Below are 13,559 nucleotides of genomic sequence, written 5' to 3' on the forward strand. Positions count from 1 at the left end.
GGAGGGCTGTGAGCCTGCAAATCTAGCAGCTGCAGTGTGCTGTGGTAGCTGCTTTCCTATGCTAAGCTGATTTACATTAATGTCTGATCTCATCATCCTGTCAGTGTGAGTTCCCATCTACACTGTTAGCTTCAGTTCTCTGCTTCAACTAGAAAGCTAGAGTGCACCACAGGCAGTGGGGGAAGGGAGGAAAGCAAGAAAGACTGTGCTCAGGACTTAAGCTTTTGTTAATTCTGCAGAAGAGGCAGAGAAACAGGAGATAACAAAGGCCCCATTTCCTTTTGGTAAGAGAAGGCTTTTGTCTTTCCTCTTGCAACAATGTCAGTGTCTGGCAAGAAATAGTTTCATGTGAAACAGATCCTAAGGCTGCACTGGTGGTTATTTAGTCATTCTTCTCAAGGGTCGCCCAACACTGTAAACTGCCTTCAACAGGAAGGATATGAGCATAGAGGGAACTGGGTTCAGGGCAGGTTGAACAACCATGCTCAGGACAGAAACAGACTGAAAAAAAAAAAAAGAAACAAACCTTTCCACCCCAACATACTAACACCAGTGCCAGGACCGGCCCGGACCATCAAAGAGCCTTTCAGAATTGGCACTCACAAAACCTGATAGAACATCTTTGAGCAAATGAAGATATTCCTAAAGCAGTTTCAGAAGAGAATTTGTTTAAAGAAGACTGTGAGAAACACTTACAAGATTTGGAGATGATTGCTGATGATAATACAGAAGATTCTACAACAAGGTAGGAGTTTTCAGTCACATAACTGAAAACTGTAGACTAGGTTAACTTATTCTCTACAACTAGCATTTAGTGTTTAAATAAAAGTGCTATAATTATCTGAATTTGTAAGTAGCCAATCAGGGTTTATAAGAAACCCCCTCCTCTAAGTCTATAAAGGAAAGCAGTAATTTCACATATGTTTTGATAATTAACAGGAAATATGTTTTAGGGTTGTGAGTTCACTTTTCTGATTCCATTCCAATTCTGTTAGGATTTCTGTTTTAGTAATAAGAGATGATTATTATAATTACTAAATTTTGGAAATATCCTCTGTGGCTTCAATGTTTATATACTTGTGATTCTCTGTGCCAGTGTAATAAATCACATAAATAGGAACTCTTTCTGACTTCTGTGAGGGCAGTTCTGACAAAACAAAAGCTCTCATTGCTCAGCATATTCTTATCTGTTCCTCAGTACATAGTTACTGTATTTACACTCAATAAATACATCATCTTTATGTGATAGTAAAGAACAGCTTAATTTGGCATTTGATAATTATTTTAAGTAGTATTCATTTCATAGGTAATTTACAATCATGAAAATATTTTGCATAAAGCAAGTAATGAAATGGTGCTTATAGCAGCAATATCTGAACATAGGAAATAGAACATGTCAGCTATTTCAAGACATTAAAGGAAATAAGAAATGACAGTATAGCTCATAAAATATTTGAGTTTGTCTTTATTTTTGTGTCTACTAGTACTGTTTGAATGGAAGAAAATTATGTTCTGTACTCTAATCTCGTCCAAAGTAGCAACCTAGTAGTTTCTTACTTGTTTTCTTTCTTCATACCAGATTTTATTTTCCCCATATATATGTATACACAACTGATGACCTTGACAATATAATTGAAGTGTGAAAGAGCCATAGGAAAATAAATATTTTTGATATATTTTAAATTATATAATAGTTCAACATGAAGCTATGCTTATTTATTTGGAAATAATCTTTATTTATTTCCTGTACTGTGTCTCTATATAAGTACGGAGGACTGGTAAATGTGCTTCTAGATATAAGGTTTCTTTTTCCCCCCAATATATCTGCCTGACAATTCTTTGCTTCCATAAGTTCAAAACATAATATCAGTAGAAAAAGCAACATAACATGAGAAATGGCAGTCAACTGTGCAAAATGATGCTTTTGTAGGAACTCAGTCTTCTTGTTATAATGTAAACATGCACAAGACTTTGTGAAATGACATTAAGTATAATATTAGATTGAACATGATACAGACATTTTAAGAAATAGTGTATATACTAATTTTCCTAGATATTTTTGTGATTACCCAAGAAAATGCTATATAACTTCTGAGATAGTAGGTTGCAATTTTTAAAATATTTTATTTATTAATTCATAAATAAATAGATAGAGGCAGAGACATAGGGAAGGAGAAGCAGTCTCCCTGCGGGGAGCCTGATGTAGGACTAAATTATTAACATGCAACATAATTGAATAACCTACAATTATTCCTATTGGATATTAAATCCAAAGTGTTAAAGTTGTACATAAGTGATGAATCACTAAATTCTACACCTAAACTAATTATATTGTATGTTAACTAAGTGGAATTTAAGTAAAAATTTGGAGAAAGAAAAAAGTAAATAGGTATATTAATATATCGGTTTGAATATTTATAAACCCAAATATATTCCAATGTACTTGAATTGTAAATATGTACTTCCTTTAGGAACTGTACTGTATTATGATCCCATATTGTAAATATGCACATACCAATAGCCAGTCATTATCATTTTTTGTCTTAGTTGTCTACTAACTCTACATTTTTGCTTCATTACAACTACCTTGTTAAGTGTCCTTTCTTTTCATTATTTCATCCTTAGCATTCCAAAAGCCAGAACAAATATTTCAACAGTGTGTTATGATCATGCTTCTTATAAGACATATGTTGATTTTTGTTTGTTTATTCATTTGTTTTTAGATTCTAATTGTGAATGAGTAGATTCACATATTTGTTTTTCTCAATCTGATGTCTTTCACTTAGCAAATTTTTTTTATACTGCATTATTCAGTAGAAACTATTACTAAAAAGGAAATAAGATGTGGTTTATGTATACAATGGAATATTACTCAGCAATTAGAAACAACAAATACCCACCATTTGCTTCAACGTGGATGGAACTGGAGGGTATTATGCTGAGTGAAATAAGTCAATCGGAGAAGGACAAACAGTGTATGTTCTCATTCATTTGGGGAATATAAATAATAGTGAAAGGGAATATAAAGGAAGGGAAAAGAAATGTTGGGAAATATCAGGAAGGGAGACAGAACATAAAGACTCCTAACTCTGGGAAACGAACTAGGGGTGGTGGAAGGGGAGGAGGGCGGGTGTTGGAGGGGAATGGGTGACGGGCACTGAGGTGGACACTTGACGGGATGAGCACTGGGTGTTTTTCTGTATGTTGGTAAATTGAACACCAATAAAAATTAATTAAAAAAAAGACAAAGATATTTTGCATCTCTATAAGAGAAAACAAATAATAAAAAAATAAAAAAATAAAAAGGAAATAAGGAACAAACTACAATTTGTAGTTTATAGAAAGTTTAAGGTTAAATACCTTTGCCTATGGTTTAAAATGTACTGTACAAAATTATAGAAATTGTTTAATCATTTTACTAAATTTAGAACATTTTAACAAATAATTTAATATTAGTGCAATGATTCCAAACAATTTTAGTGATGGAACTATTGGATGATTTTAAATCTTTGTTACTTACAACCTCATTCTTGAGAATGAGGTACCTTGGTTCTCATGGTTCATTTCTATCAGTGTAGTATTGCATATTCATTTAACTTAAAATTAACTAAAATGTGTTTAAGATTTGAAAAATTGGGGACTCCTTTCCATCTAGAGATCTAACAATATGTTAGGTTCATATTCCTTTAAATATTATGATTAAGCATGTCTATAGTTGTTATTTCTGATATTTGAAAGGCAACTATTTCATTTCTGCATTTGGAAATAGAACTAAAAGACAAAATGTGTTGTACTATTTAATATGTGACCTCAAGAACAACATATTAGTATCAAACTGTAATACAGCTCATAAATGTCCAGTCACTTATACTTTAAAGTTTATTGTTTAAATTTGTCTGTCTTTTTTCTGATTTTTGTAAGACATCTTCTTAATAATAATCTTATTGATGTCTTTCCTATGAATTTGTAAGGAAAAATTGCTTGTAGTGTTATATGCATATCAGTGTAAAATTCATATTTAAAGATAAAAAAAATGAAATCAAGGTGGAAGAATGGGGAACAATAAGGCCCTAATTAAAAAACATTCAAACTCAAGTTGTAATGTCATATTCTGCAAGATAAACCTGGAACATTTTGTGGTGCCATAAAGTAAGAAAGCCCTCAAAAAATAATGATGGGGGCTATGTCACATCAAAGGGACAAAAGAACAAACTGAAAAAGCTCCCATTGACCAAAGCCAGAATGATTTTAACAACAAAATAAAATATTGTTTGATTATAAACAAAAGTAAAAAATATTCATAAGTCCATATCGATTTGAACAAGTGATTGAATAGAGACATATGTATTATGCAGAAAAACTCCATATGATTTATGTACATAGTATGCCTTCAAGGAGGTGGGGGTGAATATTGTGCTTTAAGTTTGGGCTGCACATAGACTTCTTTGTTAAAAGCAATACAGTATAGAACTGCTGAGGTGAGGGAGGGAGTAAATTTACAGTAGAGAAACCTGACAAATACTCCCTCAGTCAGGTAATTAAGTTTAACAACAGGAGTACTCAGTCATTTTGACAGTATATACCCTTGGTATGATGTGATGAGAATGGTACTTTATTTCTGTCCTTTTCTTTTCTTTTATTTATTTATTTATTTATTTATTTATTTATTCATGATAGTCAGAGAGAGAGAGAGAGAGAGAGAGAGAGAGGCAGAGACACAGGCAGAGGGAGAAGCAGGCTCCATGCACCGGGAGCCTGACGTGGGATTCGATCCCGGGTCTCCAGGATCGTGCCCTGGGCCAAAGGCAGGCGCCAAACCGCTGCGCCACCCAGGGATCCCTTTCTGTCCTTTTCTTCCACAAAACCTATAAGCTCCCCAGTCTAATTACGAGAAAAGCCAGCAAATGAATCCAAATAGAGGAACATTTAATAAGTACCTGGTTTGTAATCTTCAAACTATTAATGTCACACAAAAAAAGAAAGTCTGAGGGATGCCTGGGTGGCTTAGTCAGTTGAGTGGCTGACTCGGTTTCAGCTCAGGTCATGATCTCAGGGTCCTGAGATGGAGGTCCACATCAGACTCCATGCTCAGGTGGGAGTCATCTTGAGGATCCTCTCTCCCTTTGCCACTACCCTCACTTGCTCTCTCTCTCTCTTTCTGTAAAATGAATAAATAAATTTAAAAAAAAGAAAGTCTGAGAAATTGTCACAGTCAAGAAGATCCTATGAAGACATGACAAATGTGATGTGGAAGAGAAAAAAAAGACCTTAGGTAAAAACAGGAAATCTGAATAAAGAATGCATTTTAGCCAATAATAATGTGTCAATATTGGTTAATTAATCATAACAAAAGTGTCATACTAATATAAAATAATAATAGTGGAAACTGGGTATGGGGATTATGGAGACTTTCTATGCAATTATTGGACTGTAGCAATTTTTATGTAAAAAAGCACAACACTTTAGCAAGTGCTATCCTAGTATATAGATTCCAATAATCAATACTAGAAGACCACCCAGTTGTAAGAACTTATTTATTTTCTTTAGTTTTGTTCTTGGGCAACTGATTAAAAAGGTATTAAATCAAAAGCAGTGGGCTGTTACCTCCTCCATGCAAAAATCCTATACATTGATAAGAAGATAATATCCTACAGGCATTGTATGGAAGGCAGCTAAAGTTATGAGAACATCTAAAAGCTATATGCAATTTCTAGTTTTATCCTGATCATAAGGATTGTGGTTATCATTTGGTGTGAACCAATTTTTAAGGGCATAGCAAATAATAAGATCATACTAGGGTATAATAATAAACTAATAGTATTTTTAAATTTAATCATTGAGTACACCATAGATATTAATGAAATGGCATATATTTACTGGTGCTTTCAAATGAAGCATAAACTTTTCTCCCCTCACCTCTTTACATTGCTGTCTATGGTTTATCTCTCAATATCACATATCAAGACAAGCTTCCTTATATATAAAAAATAACCCTCCATTCTAAAATGAAAAATATAACAATTAGGTATATTCTAATTTTTAAAACCTTTTTTTAAGTAGACCCCATGCCTATTATGGGGTCCAATGTAGGGCTTGAATTCATGACCCTGATATCAAGACCTAAGACAAGAGCAAGAGTCAGATGCCCAACTGACTGAGCCACCCAGGTGCCCCAGCCATTAATTTATTCTGTTCATGGTGAAACTATTCCATTCATATTTTAATTTTACTAAACGGAATGGAAAATCATAACCCTGGTGGTCAAGAAATATGATTTTTGTAAATATGCTTAAAAAGAACCATGTAAGATAAGGTAACTTAAAGTGACAAAATTGAAATCAAGTAGTTTTCAGATACCTGATATTTTAGGATGAAACAGGTATTATTGAAATTTAAAACAAAAAGCATTACATGAGATTTTACTCTGAAACATAGTAAAATAATACCGTATTTTCCAAACCAATATATAGATATAATATTTACATATTACTAGAATTGACACTGGAAGAGAGCAATGCCAGTGATCATGTTTATTAAAACTATCAGAAGTAGGGGAGATAGGGGAAGATAGCAGAGTAGGAGGACCCTAAATTCCTCTCATCCCATGGATACAACTAGACAACATATCATTGTAAACAATCCAGAAAATGACCCAATGATGGGCAGAATTAGCTCCACAACCAAAGGTAGAGAAGGGGTCACATTAAAGAAGATAGGAAAGGTGGAGATGTCATTTGAGGTCTACATGAACTATGGTCCTCTCTGGACAGGAGGGAGCCAGGAGAATGGTGAAAGGCAAGAAAGTGAACACCAGAGATAACTCACAGGGAAGACAAACCCCCATAACATGTGGCTTTAAAAGTGAGAGTGTCTGAATATCATGAGTTCTTACAATGAGTACGATTTAAACCCTGGAATTCTAAAAACCAATGAACTTGGCTCTGGAAGAGCTCTGAGAGTCTTAGGAAGCTGAGTCCCTGCCCATAAAGAGGCAGTATGCAAACACCCTGAGCAGATATATTATAGAACCAGTAGTTAGGTAAATACTTGGGTCACATGGGAGGGAGAGTGACTTACTCATTGCAGAGCATACCCCAGAAGAGATAAGGATATCGGAGAGACCCTCTAGGAACAAAGTAGCTGGTAGGGAGCAATTTCCCCTCCTGCCCCTCAGGGTAAACACACAGCCACCTCTAGGAATGAGCACTGTGCCCACATTCACTACCTAACATGCTCACACAAAGCCCTGACCTCCTGACCCTTCAGCTGATTCACCCTTTTCAATCACCTTTCCTCAGTCCCAGGGCCATGGGTTCCCTCCCCAAAATACCAGCACAAACCTTACCAGTACCCTCTCTTGACCCATGCCTTTTGTGGGGCCTTAGACCTGGTGGCTACAGTCGCCATAGCATTAACTGTGACAGCAGCAGTGGGCGCTGCAGAAGCCTGAGATGCATCTTGTAACAATACGTGCCCCGACCACACATGCTGTGCAGAGCCACTTAGTCCAACCCATACTGGTAGTGGGGGTTCCAGGTTTAGCAAGCAGACTATTCTATGCATTGTTAAAATGCACCCCACACTTACTAGAGACTAAACACTGCCTACAACAGGTGAAAAGACTTCAGATAACCAGACTGAAGGCAAAAACAACCGGAACACAACAGGACACACAAAACACACATGAGTCACTCCTAAAGTGCCAGGTCCTAGGGAGTAGGGGACACTGAACTGGAGGTTGCTACAGCAACTCTTCTCCATAAGACCATTGCCTTCAAGATCAGGAAACATATCTGGCATTCCTGCCACACAGAAACAGACACAGAAAGTTATACAAAATGAGGAGACAGGGGAATATATCACAAATAAAATAATAGAACAAATTCACAGCAAGAAACCTAAGACAAATGTATATAATAATATGCCTGATGGAAAATTTAAAGCAGTGATCATAAAGATACTCACTGGACTTGAGAAAAGAGTAGAGGACATCAGTAAGACCCTTAATAAAGAGATAAAAAAGAACCAATCAGAGGGATCCCTGGGTGGCGCAGTGGTTTAGCTCCTGCCTTTGGCCCAGGGCGCGATCCTGGAGACCCGGGATCGAATCCCACATCGGGCTCCCAGTGCATGGAGCCTGCTTCTCCCTCTGCCTGTGTCTCTGCCTCTCTCTCTCTCTGTGACTATAATACATAAATAAATAAAAATTTAAAAAAAAAGATTTAAAAAAGAACCAATCAGAGATGAAGAACACAATAAATAAAATTAAAAATACACTTGATAGAATAAATAGCAGAGGGGATGAAACATAAGAATGAATTAATGACCTATAAAACAGAGCAATGGAAAGTAACCAAACTGAGCAAATGAGAGGAAAAAATAAGCAAATGGAGAATAGTCTTGCAAAACTGAGTGACTTCATTAAGCATAAAAACATTTGTGTTGTAGAAAACTCAGAAAAAGAAGAAAGAGAAAAGGGAGAAGGTATTTTATTTGAAAAAAGAGCTGAAAAATTCTCCAATCTGGGGAAGAAAACAGATATCCAGATCCAGGGAACATAGAGATCCCCCAAAAAATCAACCCAGGGAGGTTCATATCAAGACATAGGTAATTAAAATGGCAAAAATTAGTGATAAAAAATTAAAAATAACAAGAAAAAAGAGTTCAATACAAGGAAAATCACATAAAGCTATCTGTAAGTTTTTAAGCAGAAATATTGCATGTCACAAGGGAATAGCATGTTATATTCAAAGTGCTTAAAGAGAAAAATCTGCAGCCAAAAATACTCTATCCAGCAAGGCTATCATTTAGAATAGAAAACAAAAAGATAGTTTCTCAGAAAAAAAGTAGTAAAATGAAAAATGAGTTACTCAAAGAAACAGAAACAACAGGAGTTCATAAGCACTAAACCAAACCTACAAGAAATATTAAAGAGAACTGAGTGGGAAAAAGAACATAAATGTGAGTGTATATATATATATATATATATACACACATATATGATATATTTATCTGTAAAATCAGTCAGGGGAATTCACAAAATAAAAACATATAAAATATAACACAATATACATAAAATGTGGGGGTGGGAGTAAAGAAAGGGCAACTATTAATATACACAGATTGCAGAGGATGTTATATACCAACTAATGGTAATTGTAGTTCAATAACTAGTAAGAGATAAGCAAAGAATAAGAAAGGAATCCAAGTACATCACTAAAGAAGCCCGGCAAACCATGAAAAAGAAGCAAGAAAGAATGAGACAACCTATAGAAACAACCACAAAAAAGTAACAACATGGCAATAAACATATATCTATTGATAATTACTGTGAATATAAATGGACTAAATGTTCCAATCAAAAGACATAGGGAGACAGAATTGATTAAAAATCAAACAAACAGGAATAATCTATATCCTGCTGACAAGAGACCCATATCAGACCTAAAGGCACCTACTGATTGAAAGTGAGGGAGTGGAGAAACATTTATCATGCAAATGGATGTCAAAAGAAAGCCAGGGTAGCAATACCTATATCAGACAAAACAAAATTTAACACAAAGGATGTAACAAGAGATAAAGCAGGGGCACTATATCATAATAAAGGGGAGAATCCAAAAAGAAGATATAACAATTGTAAATGATTATGTACCCAACATGAGAGCACCTAGGTACATAAAACAGGGATTAACAGAGTTACTAATAGTTAGTAACACAAGCATACTTGGGGACTTTAACATCCCACTTATGTCAATGGACAGATAGTCTAAACAGAGAATATAAAAGGAAACAATGACTTTGAATGACACACATGAGCACATGGGTTTAAACAGATATATTCAGAGTATTCCAACCTAAAATAGCAGAATATACATTCTTTTCAAGTGTATATTGAATTTCTCTAGAATAGATCACATATTAGGCCACTCACAAAAATTAGGCCACTCAACAAATTAAAAAAATATTGAAGTCATACCACACATCTCTCATGACCACAACACTATGAAACTAGAAATCAACCAAAAGAAAAACAAACAAATAAACAAAAAGGGAAGAAAGAAAAGAAAGAAAGAAAGAAAGAAAAAGAAAGAAAGAAGGAAAGAAGAAAGAAGAAAGAAAGAAGAAAGAAAGAAAGAAAGAAAGAAAGAAAGGAAGAAAGAAAGAAAGAAAGAACTGGAAAGACCACAAATACATGGAGGTTAAATAACATGTTACTGAACAATGAATAAGTCAACCAAAAAAAAAAAATCAAGGAAGAAATACAAAAGTACATGGAAATAAATGAAAATGAAAACAAAATAGTCCTAAGCCTTTGAGATGCAGCAAAACGTGGTTCTAAGAGGGAAATAAATAGTAATACAAGCCTATCTCAATAAGCAAGAAAAAATTAAAAACAACAATCTAACATTACAACTAAAGGAGATATAAAAAAGAACTTCACTCGTCATCAGGGAAATGTAAATAAAAACTACAATGAGATATTCACACCTGTGACCTCACACTTGTAAGAATGGCCAAAAAATAAAAAATAAATAAATAAAATCACAAGAAACCTCAAATGTTGGCAAAGATGTGGGGAAAAAAAGGAACCCTCCTATGGGAATGCAAACTAGGGCAGCCATTGTGGAGAACAGTATGGATTCCTCAAACAGTTAAAAATAGAAGTACCTTTGATCCAGTAATCATAATATTTGGAATTTACCCCCAAAATACAAAAACACTAATTCAAAAGAATGCTTCACCTCTATGTTTATAAGCAGAATTATTTACAATAGCCAAATAATGAAATCCATGAAATCCAATTCACCAATTGATGAATTGATAAAGAACAAGTAATGTGTATATATATATATATACATATATAAATATGAATATTATTCAGCCATAAAAATGAATGAAATCTTGTCATTTGCAACAACATGAATGGAGGTAGAGAGTATAATTCTAAGCAAAGTAAATCAGTCAATATATATATATATATATATATTGACTTTATTGACATATCTTTAGAACTTATACCATATGATTTAGAACTATACCATATGATTTTACTCTTACATGGAATTTAATGAAGAAAACTAATAAGCAAGGGTAAAAAGAGAGATGGAAACCAAGAAACAGATTCTTCACTATAGAGAACAAACTGATTGTTACCAGAGGAAAATTGTGTGGAGGCATGGGTGAAATAGGTGATAGGGATTAAAATGTCCTTGTTGTGAGCACTGGGTGATGTATGGAATTGTTGAATCTCTATAATGTGCACCTGAAACTAATATAACAGTATATTAAATAACTGGAATTAAAATAAAAACTTAGTTAAAAATTAATCACTGGGGGAAAATATGAGAATCCTTTGTTACTGTTGGTTAAACTTCCTTATTCTGTTACAATTAAAGTGACTTACCCTTCCATGCTCTCAAATGTTCCCATTCAAGATACAGACCTCATAACCTACTTACACCTTATTTCTATTAGTTCTTCAGTAGCCATACATTATACCTGGAAATATGTTTAGAAAGTCCTTAACATGATTGATTGGTTTTTATCCATACAACCAATAGCCTACTCAAGAGAAACTGTTAAATCTTTTGTCCACCTTTTCCCTGAAAAACTCACTGCTGTGAGCACAAGTGGCATTTAGGTGTCCTTTTATGGCTAATGATTATGATGTAGTTATAATAACACTAATAAAAACAACTCCATATGTAATAGTCATATAAAAACTTAGGCAACACAACTAATTTAGTCTGAAGTCTGTTGTAACGTTCAACCAGCCAGTTCCTTAACTAAGATGTTGGTATTAATTTATTGTTTCCTTCATTCAATGTTTTTTAAACCCCTGCTGTATGCATTATGTTTTTTTAAGGCTCTATAAGGATTACAAGATAAACAATATGTACTCATTCCCACTAAAGGCTTATAATGTTGTTGGGGAGATAAAGTATATTCGCTTAAAAGTTTTCAAAGGCATAAAAAAGGAGTATATTACAAGAACTGTTTTAAGTTGCTTGATGACTGAGCCCTATTGGCATTCAAAGACAAGAAATAAGTCTGATCAGAGCAATATTAGAATACTTCATGGAGGAGAGATGATTTGAAATGAATCTTAAGGACTGGATAGGATTTTGATACAGATATAGGAAAGAATGAACTCTAGGTAGGAGGAACAATACAGAGTTTTTTTCAAAAAGGCACTGCAGCATGAAAGTTGAAGGTTTACTCAAAAGATAGATTTAACTTTGGTTGAAATGAATTATATATATTGGAGAATAGCACAAAACTAGGCAGGAAATGAAGGTCAGGCATAGATTATGTAGGCTTTAAAAGGCATAGTAAGGACTCTGGACTTTATCTTAGAGGTCAAGGCAAATTAACCCCCAATAATTTGCTGAACTATTTTGTGTTTTTGAATACTTTTAGGAACAAGTTCTATTTGTTTTTCTCCTCTCAAATAGTTCCGTATCACAGGAAGAACAAAGTAATAAGTGGTAGCAAAGAAAGAATGTTAATAGGTACAATACCTTAAGGAAAAAAGTGTGGTGATAAAAATAGAAAATATAGAACTCAGAGTGTCTGGGTGGCTCAGTTGGTTGAGTGTCCAACACTTTATTTCAGCTCAGGTCATGATCTCTGGGTTGTGAGAACAAGCCTCACATTGGGCTGCCTGCTCAGCAGTGAGTCTGCTTCTCTACCTCTTTTTCCCCCTCTAGCACTCCCTTTCTTTCTAAAACAAATAATTCTAAAAAAGAAAATACAGGACTCAACATGACCTGTGGAATATCTACTTATGATTTTTAAATCTAAAAAAACTATGATATGTTAATCAATGTGCTTGATTCCAGGACTCCAGACAGTTCATGAATATATTTTAATAAGTAATCTTTATTTTTTATAAAAGTATTCTAGTTTTTATTTTATTTATATTGTGGTAAGAACACTTAACATAATATCTACCCTCTCTGGGATGCCTGGGTGGCTCAGTGGTTGAGCATCTGCCTTTGGCTCAGGGCGTTATCCTGGATTCCCAGGATTGAGCCCCATAGCGGGCTCCATGCAGGGAGCCTGCTTCTCCCTCTGCCTGTGTCTCTCCCTCTCTCTCTCTCTCTCTCTCTCTCTGTGTGTGTCTCTCATGAATAAGTAAATAAAATCTTTAAAACAAAACAAATCTACTCTCTCCACAAAATTTAGGTGCATAAATAGAATATTGTTAGCTGTAGACACAACGTTGTTTAGCATATCTTTAGAACTTACTCATCTTGTATAACTGAAACTTTATACCTGTTGAACAGCAACTCCCCATTCCCCATTCCCCCCAGGTTCTGGAAACCACCATTCCACTTTATTTTTATGAGTTTGATTATCTTGTTTACCGCATATAAGTGAAATCACGTAGTTTTTATTCTTCTGTGACTAATTTATTTCACTTAGCATGATGTCCTCCAGATTCATCCATGTTGTTGCGGAGGGCAGGATTTCTCTCTTTATTAAGGCTAATATCCCATTGTATGTATACACCACATTGTTTTATGCATTTTTCTGGTGAGACACCAGGTTATTTC

The 13,559-nt window shown here is 34.5% G+C and overlaps 1 protein-coding gene across 1 annotated transcript in view; it reads left to right on the plus strand.

Annotated features, from left to right (window-relative positions):
• Positions 1–318: 318 nt before the first annotated feature.
• The window catches only part of KLHL4 (kelch like family member 4), a 181,234-nt gene continuing 167,993 nt past the window's right edge, over positions 319–13,559 (plus strand). Inside the window, 2 exon segments of the mRNA XM_041741371.1 lie at positions 319–562; positions 565–745. Of these exon segments, the coding sequence (XP_041597305.1) occupies positions 319–562; positions 565–745 (425 nt within the window).

This window comes from Vulpes lagopus, chromosome X, assembly GCF_018345385.1.
Source record: "Vulpes lagopus strain Blue_001 chromosome X, ASM1834538v1, whole genome shotgun sequence".
Taxonomy (NCBI): Eukaryota; Metazoa; Chordata; class Mammalia; order Carnivora; family Canidae; genus Vulpes; species Vulpes lagopus.